This window comes from Fundulus heteroclitus, chromosome 18, assembly GCF_011125445.2.
Source record: "Fundulus heteroclitus isolate FHET01 chromosome 18, MU-UCD_Fhet_4.1, whole genome shotgun sequence".
NCBI lineage: Eukaryota > Metazoa > Chordata > Actinopteri > Cyprinodontiformes > Fundulidae > Fundulus > Fundulus heteroclitus.
This window is the reverse complement of record NC_046378.1, coordinates 14,257,761-14,276,119: the sequence shown is the minus strand read 5'-3', so window position 1 is coordinate 14,276,119 and position 18,359 is coordinate 14,257,761. Positions and strand designations below refer to the sequence as shown.

Sequence of the window (18,359 nt, the reverse complement as noted above, 5' to 3'; positions counted from 1 at the left end):
TCTGTGTTGTGGTTTGAGAGGGCGGAGCTTTGTGACGGCGTGCCTGGGTCCGCGATTACGATTGGTCGAGAGGAAGTAGTGACTGTAGCATCAAGTAATATGATAGGCTGAAAGGAAGGAAGGAAAACTCTCTATCGAACTTTTATCGACCCTATTTTTTCCTATTGCGCCACACGTCTATCGATCGATATATATTGTTATTGAATTATCGTCCAGCCCTAATTGTAAGGCGAGAACGTTTTCGCCAAAGTTTCCCATATGTTGGTGAGGCCGAGGCAATTTCTCTCTCTGACGCGCGACAAAGACGGTGTCGGCCTGGGACGTCAAATCTCAACAACATCAACAAAAGTTTCACTTCAAACATGCGAAAATCACAAAACAAGACGTCACGGTTAGAAAAGGCGGCGATGTGGTTCTGGATATGTTCTGAAGTTACAGACTTCGTCTGACGGGGAGACTCACTTGTCGTCCTTGCGCATGCCGTTCTGGCTGTTGAAGTTGAACGGGTCGATGGCGGCAGACGTGCCAAACAAGTCGTCAAACTTGACCTCTGGCGGGGCCTGAGGAGCAAAAAAATGAAACGGGTCTGAATTTCAGAAAAAAGCGTTTTTGTTTCTTCACCTTTCTGAGCAAACAGAACAAGGCGTCAGTAGAAAATATTTGTTTTACAGGCTTTAGTGAACAGATTTTCTCTTATTTTCCCTGTCAAATGTTTCCCATTGGTTTAAGGGACCATTGAGCTCCTGGGTCCAGTCCAACCCTGCAGTGCAGACGATTTTTACCGGCAGGGAGGGGACGTCCGTGTCCACCAGGTCGTCCGTCTCCACCACGTGTTCCGACTCGGGTGAAGACGACTCGGCGGGAATCACCACCACGGGGCTGATGTGCTCCGACAGCGCCGACGCACGCAGGAAGTTGGGCGGGTTCTGGATGAGCCACAAAACAGGGAAGCACATTAAAAGCTGGACGCAGACGATCAGACTGAGGACGAGCAGCTGATTCCTCAGACCTCCACGCTCAGCCTGTCCTGACAGGCGTGATGGCGACATTTAAACACAAACACACACACACACACACACGTTGATATGGCTGAGCAACACAAAGTGTAGCAGCAGCCGTCTCAGCACAGGCCAGGATTAGGCCTAAGATGCGGTGGGAGTCGTCCTCACCTCAGGCAGCTGTGGGATCTGAATCAGCCTCTTGAAATACTGCAGGTTACTGGAGCGGTAGAAGAGGCTCTTTAGCCTGAAACGAGAGGAGAGCAGTGAGCACAGGGCGACGCGTTGAGAGAGAGAGAGAGCGCGTCTGTGCGACTGTGAGGGGAACGGCGTACTTCTTGAACTGCTCCTGGAAGCGATCTCTGTGGCCCTGGAGGGTGTCGGCTGGAAGGCCTGCGAACACACGCACAGAAACACAAACACGTCTGTGCTCAGCGCAGAAACAGGACGCAGCTCAGTGGAGTAAAATAAGAAATAATAATAAAAAAAATCTTGATGTTGAGCTCCGTGTTTAGGCGTACCGGGGACACTTTGGTGAGATTTCAAAAGCGCCGTTGGTCAGAGCAACGCTGCCGTTGCTCTGACCGAGGCCAAACACACAAAATCCTAAATGATTAAGCCCGTTTGTATTCAAACACATGTTGAAGAACATCTGTAAGTAGCTCTGGAGACTATTATTTTTTATTTGTTAAGAAGGCCAAATCTGGAGCCTTCTTCTGTATAGAGGTGATAAAATGTGTCTCAGCAGATCTGATGTTCTCCACCTACAGGGCAACAATACATACAGGTCAAGAATTAAAACCATGCTGACTGCAGGACAAGAGTTTAAGGCTATATTTAGAAACGCTGTTAAAGCCACATTTGTGTTGGGCGACGGTGGCGCAGAGGTTAGGGAGTGTGTGCCGGTTCGATCCCCCAATCCGACTGTCTCCGTCGTTGTGTCCTTGGGCAAGACACTTCACCCACATTGCCTGCTGGCGGTGGTCAGGTGGTGCCGATGTATGGCAGCCTCGCCTCTGTCAGCCTGCCCCAGGGCAGCTGTGGCTACTAACATAGCTCACCACCGTCAGGGTGTAAATGGGTATGTAGAGGTAATATTTCTTTTAAAATGTTTGTTTTTTTGGGAGATTTTTTGCAGCTCAAGTGGCTCGCTTTTAACCATAGTAGGCTGACAGGCCACCAGCGCGCCCCTAGTAGAGGCAATATCTCAAACAAGGTTTAGTAATCTGTGTGTAGACTTTGAAGACTGCAGGTTTTCAAATACAGGATTATATACAGTCTATACATTTGTCCTACTTCCCATACTCAGTTTCCAGAGTTATCAGTATTTTTACCTTTTTTCATGGCTACTTTAAGATTCCTCTACATGTGGAGGCAGCAAAAACTACAAAAAGGTTAAATGGTTAGACGGACGGAGGCGTCACCTGATGGACAGATACAAATATTAAAGATTGGCCAAAAAAAGTTTGGGTGTAAAACCACTTTCTCATACGGATTATTACATTTTTTTCAGTTTTCCAGACTGTATGAATGAATCAACCCGTTGCAACAACACCTCCAGCATCACAGCACTTTGACTAAACTCAACTTTTAAAACCTGTCTTCAGTGATTGTCTCTTAATGAACAACAGTGGTATGAAAAAGTGTTTGACCCCTTTGCAATGTCTTAGTTTTTGCATGTTTATCACGCGTTAGTGTTCCAGAGCATCAAACGCATTTCATTATTAGTCAGAGACAACACAAGTAAACACAAAATGCAGTTTTTAAATGAAGGTTCTTATTAATAAGGGAGGAGAAAAAGGGGGCAAACCTCCTTTACAACGAAGTTCCGGTTCAAAGAGAGACAGCATTGGGTGTTGCAGCTCACGATATGACCGTGTCATGTGACCGGCTCTGCGTCATGTGACCGGCTCTGCGTCATGTGACCGGCTCTGTGTCATGTGACCGGCTCTGCGTCATGTGACCGGCTCTGCGTCATGTGACCTGTCTGCGTCATGTGACCTGCTCTGTGCATCTTGCTCAGACATCTACAGCCAGGGAAGTTGATACATTTCACAAGTTTTTCTGTAATTTTTGTCGCCTTGATGAGAAGAAACTGTTTTTTTTTTTTTGTTTTTTAAAATCAACAAGTCATCTGAAAACTGAGAGCAAATATGTTAGCTTTAGCCTAGCCTTTTATTGTAGTCCTGATGGTGGTAACAGATTTGCACTGAACCGTCACACATGTGCAGTTTGCAGCCTCCCTTTTCCATCATAGATGTAAATAAAACAAACAAAAAAAACAAAATAAAAACACTAGATAATTTAGATTGTTCTCCCCTCAGATGTCTCATAGTAGCAACTTCAAAAATATATAAATATATTTCAAAAAGAGAGGAATACATTTTAGGCTCGAACTGATGAGTTTCTGCAAAAGCTGGTTGCTTATTTATTTCATATAGGAATTACTATTTTACTTTTTAATTTGATTGGTATAAAATATTACAGGTGTTCCCCCAAACCCCACTTTGGTAAGGGTCAGCTATATTTGTTTTAATATAGCTAATTTATACGAGTAATCGTGAAAAAAAAAAAAAAATCTAGAATATTTTTTACTATTCAATATCAGAACGTTTTTTTTCTCTCACAAATATGTGAAATTGATCTTAAATGTTTCACAATGTCGTAATTATATTGTATCGACCAAAATTAAGAAATATATTGTGACATAAGTTTTGGCCATACCGCCCAGCCCAGTATGAGGCAATTAGCCTACATAAGCAAAACTCACTTGTCTATGAGAAGCCTGATTAAAGTGACTATGAGGTGCTTTATATATATTCTCAAACACATCAGGAGTTGTGAGGCAATCCACATCGTCTCTGGGTGTCTGAAGTTCTGAACTGCAACCAAATGGCTAGAAAAGATCCAAACATTCACAAATGTAGACACCACAAATCTCTGAAACCAGTCCTCATGTTTGTCTGCTGCCAGAAGAGACAGACTTATCAGATGTGGCAACCAGGAACCATTTTATCCGCAACTCTTTCAAAATAATCACAAAAAAAGAAAACATGAGATTTTCTGCTGCAGATGTGATCTCGTACTTTGAAAAAGGATAAGGCTGACTAGACCAGAAGAGAATACGGCTTGATTGCACTGCATAGCATTTAATGAGGGAAGCCTAGTTTTTTTATATTCATAAAATAAAAGAGTCAATATAATAAGTTTGTTAATAGCAACATCAAGGCCAGCAGATTGTCTAAATCTTCCAAACATGTCACGGTTTTTCACGTGTCTGCTATCAAGACAGTTTCAGATTTACCCGCTGATCTTCAACATTGCAAAACAAGTCTGACGCAGAAGCTAAGGGGGTGTCGATCCTGAAAAAACGTCTCGACAGAACAGCTTTAGAACGTTTTAGAACATCTGTGTCGGTAATGGACAAAAAAGTCACATGTTTAGGGTTTAAACCATTTGAACTAGTGCCTCTGTACGGGACAAATGATGCAAAAGTGTTTGATCCAAATATGTTTAAAATCGGAGCAAGATTGTTTTTTATCCACTTACAAAACAAATACTGTTTTTTTTTTTGTTTTTGTTTTTTACATCAGATTAGCATTTTTTCCTTATTACCTGTATGGCCAAGGACCAGAAGTACCTTTGGAGGACTCCAGGAGAGGCTTTCAAGTTTAAGAACAGTGCCACAGCTGCCAAGCACAGTGGTGGTAGCATCATGCTTTGGGCTGTTTCATTTTCAGTGACATTAATGCAATGTACAACATAGATGGAATAATGACAAAGGGCCATCTACCTCCAACCTCTTCACCTTCCCCTCAATGGAAAAGTGAGATGCTTGAAACCAGGACACAATGGACTGTCTAACGCATAGGTGTCAAACTCAAGGCCCGCGGGCCGAATCCGGCCTGTCAAGGTAAATTATTCGGCCCTCAAGAGCCAAAAAAAAGGCATAGCATGTCATAAAGTAGAGGTATATATCCTTTTAAAGTGTATAAAGTGGCTAAAACTGTGCCTCCTGTAAGTGTAACTCACCCCAGTATCAACTTTTCTTGCAGATAAACTGTATAAACTGGGCCTAAGGTTGCTATTTTTATGTTACTGTGCATTTTTTATGCTTCTATGTGAACTGGAATGAAATTATGAAATGAAAAGTGTCGTCTATACACGTACTACCAGCCCTTTTGATAACTTCATGACGCCAAAGTGGCCCCATATAGAAATGAGTTTGACACCCCTGGTCTAACGGGACTATGACCACAAAGACATAAAAAACGGTTAAGGGATGGAGGAAGCTAGCTTCAAGGATACCTTTGTTGAAGCACCAACCTCGACTTTATTAATAAAAAAAAAAAATCTGTGCACAGTGGTTAAAAGCTGGGCCCAGGAAACTAAACTAAATCCTGATGAGAAAAGTGGTCAAATATCCAAGATAAGGTAAGCTGGAAACAAAACTGTTTAATTAAATCAATAAAAGCCCCAAATAATGACTTTAGATTTATGGATGAGTGAATATCAGGACTAAAATGAAGTAAACGGCTTTCTTTCACTGCGCTGTAATGATGCCTGAACCAAATAATCAACAAGTTTGATCAAAGCCATTAAAAACACGCTTTCCTTCAAAGACAGTGGGGTTAACAAGTGGGCATGCCCCAATCATCTCAGCTCAAAGTTGAGGCTAGAAAGACTCTCCAGTCAGTAAAATAAATAAATCAATATTAGAACGGGCATTGACGCTTGTGCAGTTCAACCAGCAGAGGCGAGGGACTCACAGGAGTGCAGCTTGAAGAGCAGCTTGACGGTGTAGTCGTACAGGTGGCTGCAGTCCAGGATGACCTGGATGAGGGGAGCCAAGCGACACTGGCCGGCCGCCGTCACCGACACGGACCGGGACATGTCCAGGGAGTTGAACACTGCCAAGGCGAGGACACATAATGGTCAACGGAGCACCATTTAAAAGCTACTGTTCATAAAAAAATGCATCAGTCATCTCAGTCACCGCTGAAACCAGGGGTTTGATAACAGATGTTCACGGCGGAAACGGGGGAAAGGAGTTTCAAACGGGAGCAGAGAGGGAGCAACGACCTGAACAGGGTCAGGATTGTCTGCCTCCATCTTTACAGCCTCCTCAAGTCGGGCCCTGAGAGCCTCGCAGCGACGCGGGCGTGGTTTCCTGCCTGCTGCAACACCCACACACTTTTCACATGACGTTATACTTAAAAATAAAAATAAAGCAAACATCACCCCAGAGGCATGAGCCATACAGTCCTGGGGCTGAAAAGTACCAACTGTGAATGTGTGTAGTTAACGCCGGTCCAGGGTTTCTGCGTGTGGACGTTTTCATGTCAAACCACGCAGATGAAGAAAGAACAGGAGGAATGGATGGACGGACAACCGGACAGATGACTGGCTGGACAAACAATGGCAGGATAGACAGATGGATGGATGGATGGATGGATGGATGCTTATTGTGAGCAATGGCACAGTGAATAAAGTCGTTTTATCTTCTCCACGTTCATCCAGGCTGGAAAACACTTGCATGAAATTCCAGACCTTTCCAGAGGGCGTCTGAAATTCGTCTGTAGTATTTATATATATATATATGGATATTTGATGGTTTATGCAATCATGGAGGACATGGGACCTCTTAAAAAAAAAAAGCCAAACAAGAAGCCTGAGCAGGTTTGCTTAGAAAGGTGGATGAGGAGGCTACATAATATCATGAGGACCATGTAGTGAGCAGCCTGATAAATAGACAGCGGGACCTAATTTCCTGCTCATCTTTTATGACTTGGAGGCAAAATGTCTCCCGGAGCGCCTGGCCACATCTTTGCAGGCTATTTTTAACCTGCTGCTCTGCTTTGGTAGACATGAACCTCAGGTGACTCAGCCAGACGACAGAAGGGCCGCAGCAAAGCCGGGCGGTGATGTCAGCGCTCCGCTGCGGCCCCGTTTCCGCGCGCCATTGTGTACGGTACGCCTATCAGCCCGCCGCAGCGCTTCCTGTCTGTCAGAGAGCTCAATTATCTGTGTGTGTGTGTGTGTGTGTGTGTGTGTGTGTGTGTGTGTGTGTGTGTGTGTGTGTGTGTGTGTGTAGCCAGGGAAAGCTGGCTCTACGGAGAGCAGCATAACTCACCGCCGAGGAAGAGGTTGAGCTCACACTCCAGGTAGTCGAACATCTCCACCGTGAGCTGGAAGCTGGAAATGAGAACGGTTCATATTTATCCCACTTTCAGCGCTGCTTAAACACACGTGGGTTCTGCTGGCGGTGTGAAACACGCAGACGTTAGAGAGGGACTGCTGAGCTACGCTTTGCATCGCATTACACCTGACGAGGCAGGAGAGCGGCTCCGAGCTCGTCCATTCTGCTTTTCACATTTCACTTTAAATCAATTGACTGGCTCAGTTATTTTTAAATAAACAACTTGCTTTTGTTACGGAAAAAAGTAACTTTGAACTTTTGCTGAGGATCGTTCCTGACATTTATTTGGTCAAGAGCTGATCCCCGATTCAGATTTCAGACAACCGAGCGGCGCAGGAAATCCTAAAACTAAACCGCCACAGCTCAGCATATATGACCAAATAAATTGAACACTGTACAAATAAACTATTTTACTTTTATAAGCCAAATATGACTTCTGTAACCTGTCTTTTTCCCCCTACCACCAAAACATGTAAATAATGCACTAACGATCTACAACAAATACAATAATCTTCTTCCAAATCTGCTATGGCATGGGTGCCCAAACTTTTTGTCACGTGGGCCAAAATTATCAAGTCTAAAGTAATCAAAGGATACATTTTTTTTTTAAAAGCTACAATTAACCAAACATTTTAGAGTAGTTTTTTTTTATTTTACCTGGTCCACAAACTAATTTAAATAGTTCATGCTTATAATCTAGTCCCGCCTTCTGTAGGAAAGGGACTTGTAAATCATTTAGGTCCAAAGGTCCAGTTTGCAAAAGGTTTTGGTCTCGAATGAAAAAAAGTTTTGTTAATTCTCAATAATAGGAACAGGATAGAGGGTCAGTCTCTGAAGCCAACTTTAATAAATGATTTAAAAGCTGATCTTGGTGCACCAAAGTCTGCATTTGACTTAAAGTCATCAGATAGATGTGGGCCTACTTACTATGAATTTAAAGAGAGTTTAAAACGTGTGGTTAGTAAAAGACAAACACTTTGTGTTGTACCTGCTGGAAGATTTAACTTGCCTTTAATAATTTTGCCCTAATTAAAAGTAAAAGCCTACATCCACCTGTGCTGGGGGGCCAATTCATTCTTAGTTGATTTGGCCCCCGCAGTTGGGGGGGCCGCACAATCACTCCAGGGCCTACAAATAGTCCCGGGCCGCATTTAGACACTCCTGTGCTTTGGGGTCAAATATGAGGAATAACTTATATCAAAATAAGCGTTGTGTTCACAAAGCAGATTTTAATAAAAAAAAATGTACAACTATAAAACTGGGTTTCATTACAGTGTCTGGAAGACAGAACAAAAGATAGGCGGATTAAAAAGGAGTATTTTCCTTTTTATTTAAACGCTGTGGACTTGGCTGCTCCTGTTTTTGTCACAGCTTTAAACCATAATACTGCAACACGATTGGCCGATCGATTGAGGCGGTAACGGGACAGGATGGATTCTCGTGCTTTCAGGCAAGGGTTAATCCTATCATATACCATATCCTAATCTCCCCACCCAAAGACAAAAGGTCAAAGTCATTTAAAATGAACTGCATTAGGTTTCTGCACAGTGAAGTCAGATGGCTGCGTTTGCTTATCCGTTTACCTCAAACAGGTGACATCAGCCGGCAAAAACAATGCTGCTTCTTCTGTATAATTTAAGTTGTTCGACAAAAAAAAAAAACAGCTTGTAGAAAAGTTAATTGTCTTAGCGTTTGACAAAATGTAAAAACAAAACCCTGATGAACTTTGAGGATTGCCAGTTATTGTGGCTCATAATAAGAAAAGTTATGCTTATCCATTTATGGATTTAACACCACCACATTTGGCCAAAGGTCCAATGACTCAAGATAGTTATTTAACACACATTCATGAATCCTAATGTTTTTATTTTCTCAATGCTAACAGTGTACATGTAGAATAATTAGCTTTTCTTCTGCCGGGGGGCTTAGCAGGGCTGGATTTATATCCATTTATTTATTTATAGCCACAAAATACAACAATTTTACTGAAGTAAAATTAGCAAAACATGATCACAGGAACAACCGATTTTACTTTGATGTTGAATCACTTTTTTAAACTGTTCTTTCCTTTTCTCAGGATCTCTCTGGGAATACTATGAAATTCAACCATTTACCAGCTACTATAGCGGAAACAGTCCAAAAGGCCTGGCACTGTCGTCTAAAACAGGTCTAAATAAGAACTAAAGTATACGTTTTATTCCTGCTTTTTGGTTTTATAATAAACGGGACTAGTTGTAATTCGTTGTTTATTACACGCTGGTCATTACAATAAACTTGAGTTGGTTTATCACTTATTTCCTGTCAGGTTTTGGATTTTTATTTGTTTATTTAAAATGATCCCCATATTAGTCTCTACATTAGTAGGGACTTATATTTATTACATAATAAAAAAAAAACAAAAAAAACAAAATAATCCTTTATTTCTGTGGAGGCATTGCCAAAACTCACCAGCAGGGCAATCCAGGAGCTCAACCAGAAAACAACAAAAAAAAGACAAATGTCCTGAACAAAGTAGCCACAGCAGGGGGAGACCAGTCCACTCACAAGTTGTTGACGTCGTTCTCTCCCGCCTCGTCGAGCTGCCGGTTCGACATCTGCAGGTTCCCGGGGAAACGAGGGTTCTGAAACAGGACAGGACCGCCATGTTTAGACATCCTAGCATCCATTTGAGAACAACAATTTACTGGAAGAACCTGATAACTTTGACTATAAATATCTGTGTTAAAGGAGTATGTCATTTTCTAAGCAGCTTTGATGTGCTAAGCTTTGGGTTTACACCTCCTCTATGCTCCCTGTGCACAACTCCTGATAACTTCACATCCTAAAAAAAAAAAAACAGGATAATAACTACAGTAAAAAAATATATATATTATAAACATAACATATATAAACATTTGGCTACAAAAAAAGTGGAGCAACTTCCTCAATTATCAATGCAGTAATCCCAGAAAGCAGAGATGCTACTGAGGACACTGCTGGTGAAAAAAAAAAAAAGTATGCTTTGCTGGTCTGTGAACGCCCTTCAGTGTGGGCATTGTTATCAAACGAAGATGAAAAATGAATGCAAAGGGGCCGAGATGTGAGCAGCTGTTCAAAAGGAAACTATTTTCTAAGACGGTTCACTCTAACTGCAAGAGAGCAGGACTTTCTGCAGATAACAGGAAGGCTGAACAAAAGGCTCATGAGAACGGTGGAGAAAAAGACAAACGAAGACTAAAAGGGGTCCCACAGACATTTAGAGTCACTTACTGTATGTCTCCAGTTTTAGTTTGTGAAACAATGGCCTCATACACAAGATTTCTACTGATGATGCCTGATGATTAATTGATCAGAAAGCTCATGAGCCCTTAGTCAATAATGCAGCCACGGCAACAAGAGTCTCTGGTTACATTTCAGCCCGCAAAGATGACGCCGGATAATGCATCATGCCCACAGAGCAAAGTGCATTATGGGATAAAGGTAAATGACAGCGTTTATAAAAAAAAAAAAAATAATAATAAATCTGCCAGCAGAAATGGGGATGAAGGGGTTTAGCCTAACCGTGGCTAGGAATCGACTTCCAGGCTTTATCAGGAGGGCGCCCTTCTCTCCTCACCTCCACGCCTCTGCTCAGCTGTCTCATAAAAGCGCCACATTTACAGACTCTTCAAAGCCCCCCCCCCTCCTGCCCCCAGGAGACACGCGCACTAAAAAGGAGGAGGCTCTGGGACAAAGATAACAAGAGGAGAGGGGAGGCTGCCGCTTGGTTATACGGGCCGGGCCGACTCACTTTAATGTGAAACTCCATTTTGGTGATGAGCAGTTTGAGGTAGATGCTGCACAGCTTCCCGTATCCTTCGCTCAGATGACCCTGAGGGGGAGAGACGACAAACAAGAGAGGAATGAAGTACGTGTTTCATCCAGTGCACTGAGTGGTGAGTTGGGGGGGGGGGGGGTCAAAAAAGTATGAACTAGTTAAACAATTTGGCCATAAACGAGAGGAAACAACTCAGTATCCTCAACTATCCGGCTCTTCACTTCCTTTTTTTTCTTCTCTCTTCTTTCAGCCTGGGAGTGTGAGAGAGTGAAACAACCGGAAACGTGATGCCGCAGCCTCGGTCGCCACGACCAAACTTCCTGTATCCTCTTGTCCTCTCGACAGTACCGAATATCAAGCTCGCTGCCCATATGGCCGGTCCCTAACCTCGCAGCATCAGCGAAGGAGGCCAAACAGGCCTCACTACTAGCAAGTTCACCCAACAAACACACAATTTAATCAGACATGTTGCAGTCAAAGGCTCTGAACGCATGTCTCCCCCTTGTAAATCAATGCAAACGTTGTCAAATAAATAAAAAATGTCATCTGCACAAACTGCACTCCCCCAGCAGCGCTCACTGCTTCGGCTCTGACGGCTCCAGCGCTGAAGACGCAGCGCTCCAGGCGCCTGTGAATATCAGCGTGTTAACCACAACACACTGAGGGCGCGCTGATGCTCATAATTAGCTGCTTCTTGGCCACAACAGCTGATGGCTGCAGCCCAACGTTAAACGGTGAATACTATCTGCTCCCGTCAATATAACCATAGCAGCTTTTTGCTTACACTGCCTTGCCTTGCTGGGAATCTATGAGATTAACCTGCAGAAACTGGTGCACAGTTGATTTGTTATGCATAAAAGAGTGGCGTGCATTTGCATTCAGCCCCCCCTGACTGTGTGCATCTGAGCAAGAACCACATCGCACAGCAGGATGCTGCGACCTCTACGTTTTTTGATAGCGTTCAGGGTGACGTGCTGCGTTTGGTTTTCTGCTACGGCACTTTGAATGTAGGCCAGAAACTTTCATTTCAGTCTCCTCTGATCTGAGCTTCCCTGCGTCGTTGACGTGGCGAGCTGCAGACCAGACGTCTCACGGCTTTATTCTTTCTGATCGGGTCAAATTTGTCGAGCGCGTGGACTGTCTCCCGTCAACAGACTCTCCTACATGAGCTGTGACTCTCTGCTGCTCCTCCAGAGTTACCACTGATCTCTTGGGATGCATCTATAATCAATGCGCTCCTTTTCCCAGCCTTTAATCTCAAGTGCCGGCATGTCTTGGTAGTTATTTTAACCCGTGTTTAGGCTTAAGCTGCTTTATTTATTGATTTATCATCAAGTTTAAAAGCATTGGTATAGAAACCAGCTGATTACTGTCAAACTTTAATCATCAAACCTCATTTCTACTACAAAATGATAAAGCTTTCTGCAACAGAAAAAGGAGTAAATCAGAGTTAAATCAATGTGAATCTTGGGCTCCTGTGTGAACTGAATGCGTTCAACTTAACGCGATGACGTCACACGTAGCAAGCATCCTCAGCGGTCATTAATTTATTTTCTAACCGGAGCTTTCCCTCCATTGACTGCTCTTCTCATTGTAGTCCGCTATGGGTGTCGTATTTCTTCCCGCTTCTGCATAGCAGGACGCAGAATAGTGACGTTTGTCGAGTATACGATGTCACTTCAGAGGCAAACTAACCGTTTATTAAAGCAAATCTGTGAGTTTATTGGCTACTGTTTTTGAACTGAAAGTAAGTTTCAGTTCCCACTATGTGCAGCTGGACTCTAAATACAGTGTCTGAAACATTTTTAGGGGAATATATTTCTTTGCCGAAGCCTCTCTTTACAAAAGCGTACAGTTTAAAGAAAATAGGTCCAAGGTCTGAGTATAATAGAGTGACACTGAGCGTTTTAGCTGTTTAAGAGTAGCGGAAACAAAAATCTAATTTATGATTAGGATTAAAATGCATCTCCTGGAACATTATGTGAGTTTAATAAGCATATTATTATGGTGATGTTACATAGGATGGATTATTTTCAGTATAACTAATTATGGTGTACCTATTGGTAACATGACTAATGATAAAAGCACCAAGGTACAGAATAACGGGTTAAGAGCCGAGTCAATGAGTTGTTAAAGAGAGATTACAACTACCTGGATAAAAGGTTCATCTCTGTTAGAGTTTATGTAATCAGTAAACTTGGGTTTTAAATATGAAACAGTTATGCAGCAGACGTGTTTGAACGCCATCATGGCCTGAGGCCACATTCGGCCGACTTGTGAGCTTGCCGTAGCTTTTGCATAAAACAGCGACAGTAATCTCAGTGTTCTTGCTTACCCACATCCTGCTCATATCGGCCAGATCTGCCTTGTTCCTCATGGAGTCCTTTATCACCTGCAGGCGGAATCACAAAACAGGTTAAAGAGGATTTTGAACAAACCGATCGTTGCTCTTAGAAACAGCCAGAAGGCCGGAAACCGCCGACGTTCTCCCCGACGGCGGAGAGTCGTCTCCACTTACGTTGGGGTGTCCGTCCCGCAGCAGCTTGTGGAAGACGTGGCAGAACTTCCAGCAGAGCACCGCGTTGCTGGAGAGAGGAAGCCGGTTGACGGCGGCCCAGAAGGTGTGGGCGCCCTTCTCATGATGGGTCCCCAGGATGCAGGGTGGGGGCGTGAGTCAAGGACCAGTGGCTCGCTCTGCGTGGCTTTCTACTATTTAATGAGTCTGACTCAGAACTGACGTTACATCTGATCTGGATATTTCCTTCGTTTTACCTCTCTGTTCTAACTTTATGTTCTCTGAAAGCAGTTTAAGGTAAAATAAATAAATAAATATCAGGTTTGTTACTCTTATATTCTTAAAAATATACCGCTTTTGCAAGTCTGTGCCAGGTGGACTTTCTTTTCGTAGTTGGCCAAGTGACCGTGTTTAACTGCATTTATTCTTCAGTCACGGTCTGAACTATTGTCATAATTAACTTTATGTGCTTTTTTTGTTTTCTTTCCCATAGAAAGCAATGATTTATCACTTCTATTTTTAACCATTCCTTCTCCGGACAGATTCAACAACTCACCGAATGTCATCAAAAAAGCCTTCCTAGCTCAGGGCTTCTGTTTTTATCTGTTTATTCCCTAAACACTATCAATGACTGCGTCTTTTGCTCCAATTAGCTCTGTTTACTCTTTCATATCCATTTCTGAGGGAAATACTGTCAGTGGGTATACATTTTTTTTTGATGCATCAAGGTGCAGATAATCACTGGAGGGTCTAGGGTTGCTGCCCTCGTTAACTTTCCCATAGAAAGTACGCCTGGTTCAGTCCTGTTTGACCTTTCCTCTCTGATTACTCCAAATAAAGGCCACTAGTGGCAGCAACACTTTCTAAAAACAAAAAAATCTATACAGAACCAATTAATGTTTTCAAATTTAGATATAATAAATGCTGCTTTTAGCATTTAATTTTCACATGACATCAAAAGTATCGTTAATGTCCTCGTTTACATAAGTTTCTGCACATATCTGTTTATCTTAGTGTCTTTCATTATTGTAAAACCTAAATAATACAAATAAAATGGTGGTTCTTTAAAAATACAAATAAGAAATCCCAAGGTAGATATTTATCAAAAATTAGAAGCTGTCCCTTTCCATGTAAGGTCACAAAACATTTGCAACTTTTATTTAGCTGGCAAAAAAAACAGCTCTTTGGATCATAAACGGTTGCCTTAGTCGGATAACGTGTCACCAGGTTGCATTTTATGTTAAACTCAACCTGAATGTATTGTTCATCTAACGTGTTCTGTTTCTGGCTATGTGACCTGGATGGTACTGAATGAACTGGATTGATCTGAACTGAATCTGGACAGGATTCGTGTCCATATAACCAGATATGAACCGGATCTGTTCGTCTGGTTAAACTGCCTTAAGATGTTGTGGCATGAATAAATTAAACTAAACAACAATTAAGAATTTAAAAAGCACATCCACAAATTCTTTCAAGTGAAGACTTTCTCCAAGATCGATAAAAATAAGCTAAATGTTGCATATGTTGTTGTTTTTTTGACGAATGAATCAGCTGTGCAGTAGAACCACAAACTAGAAGGGGTTACACGGTTTGTTGTTTTGCACCAACGTAACCCCCTGCACAACAGTCCTTCTCTTCGAACACACACCTTCACAGCCACACACACACACAAACAATATGAGGATATTCCTGGCATGTTTCTCTTTGACAGCGACCTCCTGTGTGTTGATAGCCTTGTTGATGCTGACAGCCTGCAAAAATAAAAGGAGAGAAAAGGAAACCGGTCAACAAGAGTTTTACTTGAGTATTTCACTGTGAAAAGTTCACATCCTTCCATTAAAGAAAAAAAAAAACTCTTCTAGAAAGGCTCTGGGAATAGGAGGCAGCAGAGTTCTTTGCAGAAAAAGGCTGATTGACCCACTTTCTGCAGAGTTAGTATTCCAGGCAGCAGCTCTGAAGCCTGAGCTTCTCGCTGATTTGGAGGAGCTTCACAGGCTAAAAAAGAAAATTGCGCCTCCAACATCTCTTCTAATCATTCTAACCATGCAGAAACAGTCTGTAGATTCAATTATGGAGACATGACAGAGGATCTGCATAAGGCCAGAACATCGAATGTGACGTCTAATCTGTTTTGCGAACTATGAGATTCGACAAGAGAAAATAAACAGAAAAGCTGCTGGCAGCCACGTTTCCCAGGGCCCACTCTTTGGGAAACACACTTGACTTGTAGGCAGATAGACTTAATGAGACGGACCCCCCCGACAATGAACCGAGTGTGGATGAGCGGGGAGAATATCTCTGTGTGTTGTCTCTCTGCTCTGTGAAATGTCACATGTATAAACCAGCAAGGTCTCAAACCCAAGTCTCCCCACGTTCAGGTCCGGTTGAGACCCGGTTTGGCAGAAAAACAATGGGCCCAGCCTTCAGGTCTCCTCGTGCGACTCGGACAGACAAACACGACTACGATCAACCTGCGGTCTGATGCCTCAGACATCAGCTGCAAGAGCGTTTCATGACGACAGACAAAAACAGATCCACCAGCTAATTTTATTAGGCAGAGATGCACCGGAAACTGGAGTTTGTCCTGATTGGCTCCCACTTGTGATCTGCATGTCAAATGCTAGACCGTCTTATGTTTTTACAATTTATTCAATAATATCTACAAATTTCCCACTCTATAAACAGCATAATCATTGCGACGTTTTCTCTTTATTCCATAAAAAAAAAAAAAAAAAAATCTGAAAAAAGCTATGGATGCTGGATGTTGACAATTATGGCATTCTCTAGTTTGCTGCTGGATTCAAAACTAGCACATTTATCAAAAACCTTGCAGGACATGAATTCAATTATCCTATGCGTTATAGTTCTTAGAAAAATGAGAGGTCAGACCAATAAAAGACAACCAGAAACCACCAGGAAGTGGTGCAGACATGGCATCGTTCATCCCTCCCCTGAGACATGGAGCAAGGCAGCAGAAACCGGTATCAGATGGTTAAATAATCAATTGAAGGTAACTTTTAAATCAAACTCAGATCTGGGTTCGCATTACGACCAATTTAACTGGGTTTAAGTTTTAAAATGGAAAACCGTCCCAAACGCCGAGCTCATATTATTATTATTACTAACATTAAGCATATTACTAGCAATACAAGCCAATAACCGTGTCTTACAGCCCTTTTAGGTACATCTCCAGCAGAAGTTGTGCTGTATCTGTGGAAATGATGCAATCAGATTAAAAGTGACAAAAGCGCAAATATTTTGTTGCCATCAACGCCGTCTTTGACGGCAGCCATTTTGTCTTCTAAAGCTGGAGCGGGCAAGAAACAATCTGAGTCGGTTGTAAAGAAAACATAGGGGACAAAAGTGTTTAAACCAACTATTCGCTGAAAAAAAACCTGATTTTATTCACAAGTCCTTTTTTTTCTTGGCCGTGATTGTTTTGCATTTTAGTTTCAGCTTCCAGCCCAATCCATCTGATGCCGATGGCTCCTCTTCTGTCGATTTTAATGGACTGTAACATAAACAAATCCTCCTGTTCACTAAATAGAAAACTACACTGATCCCAGGAGCCTTCCTGGCAGAAGAGGCAGACTTTAACTGGACCTGGCTTTAAAGCATAGTGTCATGTTTTGAAGACTCAGCTGAAAGGTAAACTGTCAGGATGTTCTGAAACAGCCGATAAGCTGAAAGAGTTCAAACCTGTCCCAAAACAGAAGACGTTGGATCAGCAAAAAAAAAAAAAAAAGACTAACTTCACCTCAAGTCAATGTCTAAGTTGAAACTTAGACACAACGGGATGCCTAACCCAGTTTTGGACCAGATGAAGCAGGCTGCCATTAAAGGTATTTTTAAGGTTCTTTTTAATTTACACGTCTGCATTCATCAGGATGGACGCTTGGTGTGTATAAACTTATTTAATCGTGATAAAACAGTTTTTGGTCTTTTTTATAGGCATATAATGTGGCTATATACTGTTAGCCAACCAGTTTAAATGAGCTGTACCAACACTTATAAGAAGAGTGTTCTAACATCCAACCAGAATTATACCAGGAGCTTGTTAATGGCTAAAAAAATGTGCATAGTTTCTCTCCAGCTTGACATAAAAAAAAAAATCCATAATGACTTGAAAAGTTTTCAAAAGATCTTTGCAGTTTTGTGTTGTATAATCGGTTCACCCTGGAAAGCCTAAAGGGAAGAGTACATAAACTTCTGACTAGGTCTGTAAAATTTTATACGTGTGTAGAGAAGGGATTTGTGAGGGGTGTAATTAAATATACATCTAAAAATACAGCTACCAGATACCCAAAGGGATAAAAATTTTTACCTAACCCATCAATAATAGCATCAACCAGCTAAAAATGGACTGACATGCTTAAGATCCATACATCTGGCTGCTTGCTTCGATAAAACAACGTCAATATCTCCAATTTAACGATTTAACAGGATCTATCTTATAATCACACTCAAAGTAACCTTAGACAGGCAAAAAAAAAAAAGATGCAAGATGAAATGAAGTTTAAAACAAGCCTTGAAAGGTTCTGACAAAGTTATACGTCTGCTCTGTTTCAAAGCCGGACTGTGGCTAAAGGCTTTCACAACAAGGTGTATTTCAGCATCTGGTTGACATTTTACTTCACAGATGAGAGAGAGAAAAAAAATAAAAACAGGCAAAAACATTCGACCAAGTCTTTCAATCTCGGATGAGTCAAACCACCAGAGACAAGTTCTGGCGTTCGCTAAATAAAGCCAAACATATATCCGTCGCTGGAAGGGTGCTGTGAAGTGCCAGTGGGTCGGTTTGGGACAGCAGAAAGAAGGATCCGGTTTTATAACCTCACTTCCCACAGA

At 42.2% G+C, this 18,359-nt stretch overlaps 1 protein-coding gene across 3 annotated transcripts in view; it reads right to left on the bottom strand.

The window, feature by feature from the left end:
* hip1 (huntingtin interacting protein 1) overlaps positions 1 to 18,359 on the bottom strand; it is a 68,325-nt gene that overhangs the window by 20,308 nt on the left and 29,658 nt on the right. For all 3 annotated transcript variants that reach the window (XM_021314728.2, XM_021314729.2, XM_021314730.2), the window contains exons 2-12: positions 15,199 to 15,262; positions 13,512 to 13,654; positions 13,329 to 13,385; positions 10,967 to 11,047; positions 9,742 to 9,818; positions 7,132 to 7,193; positions 5,768 to 5,908; positions 1,334 to 1,391; positions 1,170 to 1,245; positions 783 to 926; positions 463 to 560 (exon numbers count right to left, since the gene is read on the bottom strand). In XM_021314728.2, coding sequence (XP_021170403.2) covers positions 463 to 560; positions 783 to 926; positions 1,170 to 1,245; positions 1,334 to 1,391; positions 5,768 to 5,908; positions 7,132 to 7,193; positions 9,742 to 9,818; positions 10,967 to 11,047; positions 13,329 to 13,385; positions 13,512 to 13,654; positions 15,199 to 15,262 — 1,001 coding nt within the window. The remainder of the gene's footprint in view (positions 1 to 462; positions 561 to 782; positions 927 to 1,169; positions 1,246 to 1,333; positions 1,392 to 5,767; positions 5,909 to 7,131; positions 7,194 to 9,741; positions 9,819 to 10,966; positions 11,048 to 13,328; positions 13,386 to 13,511; positions 13,655 to 15,198; positions 15,263 to 18,359) is intronic.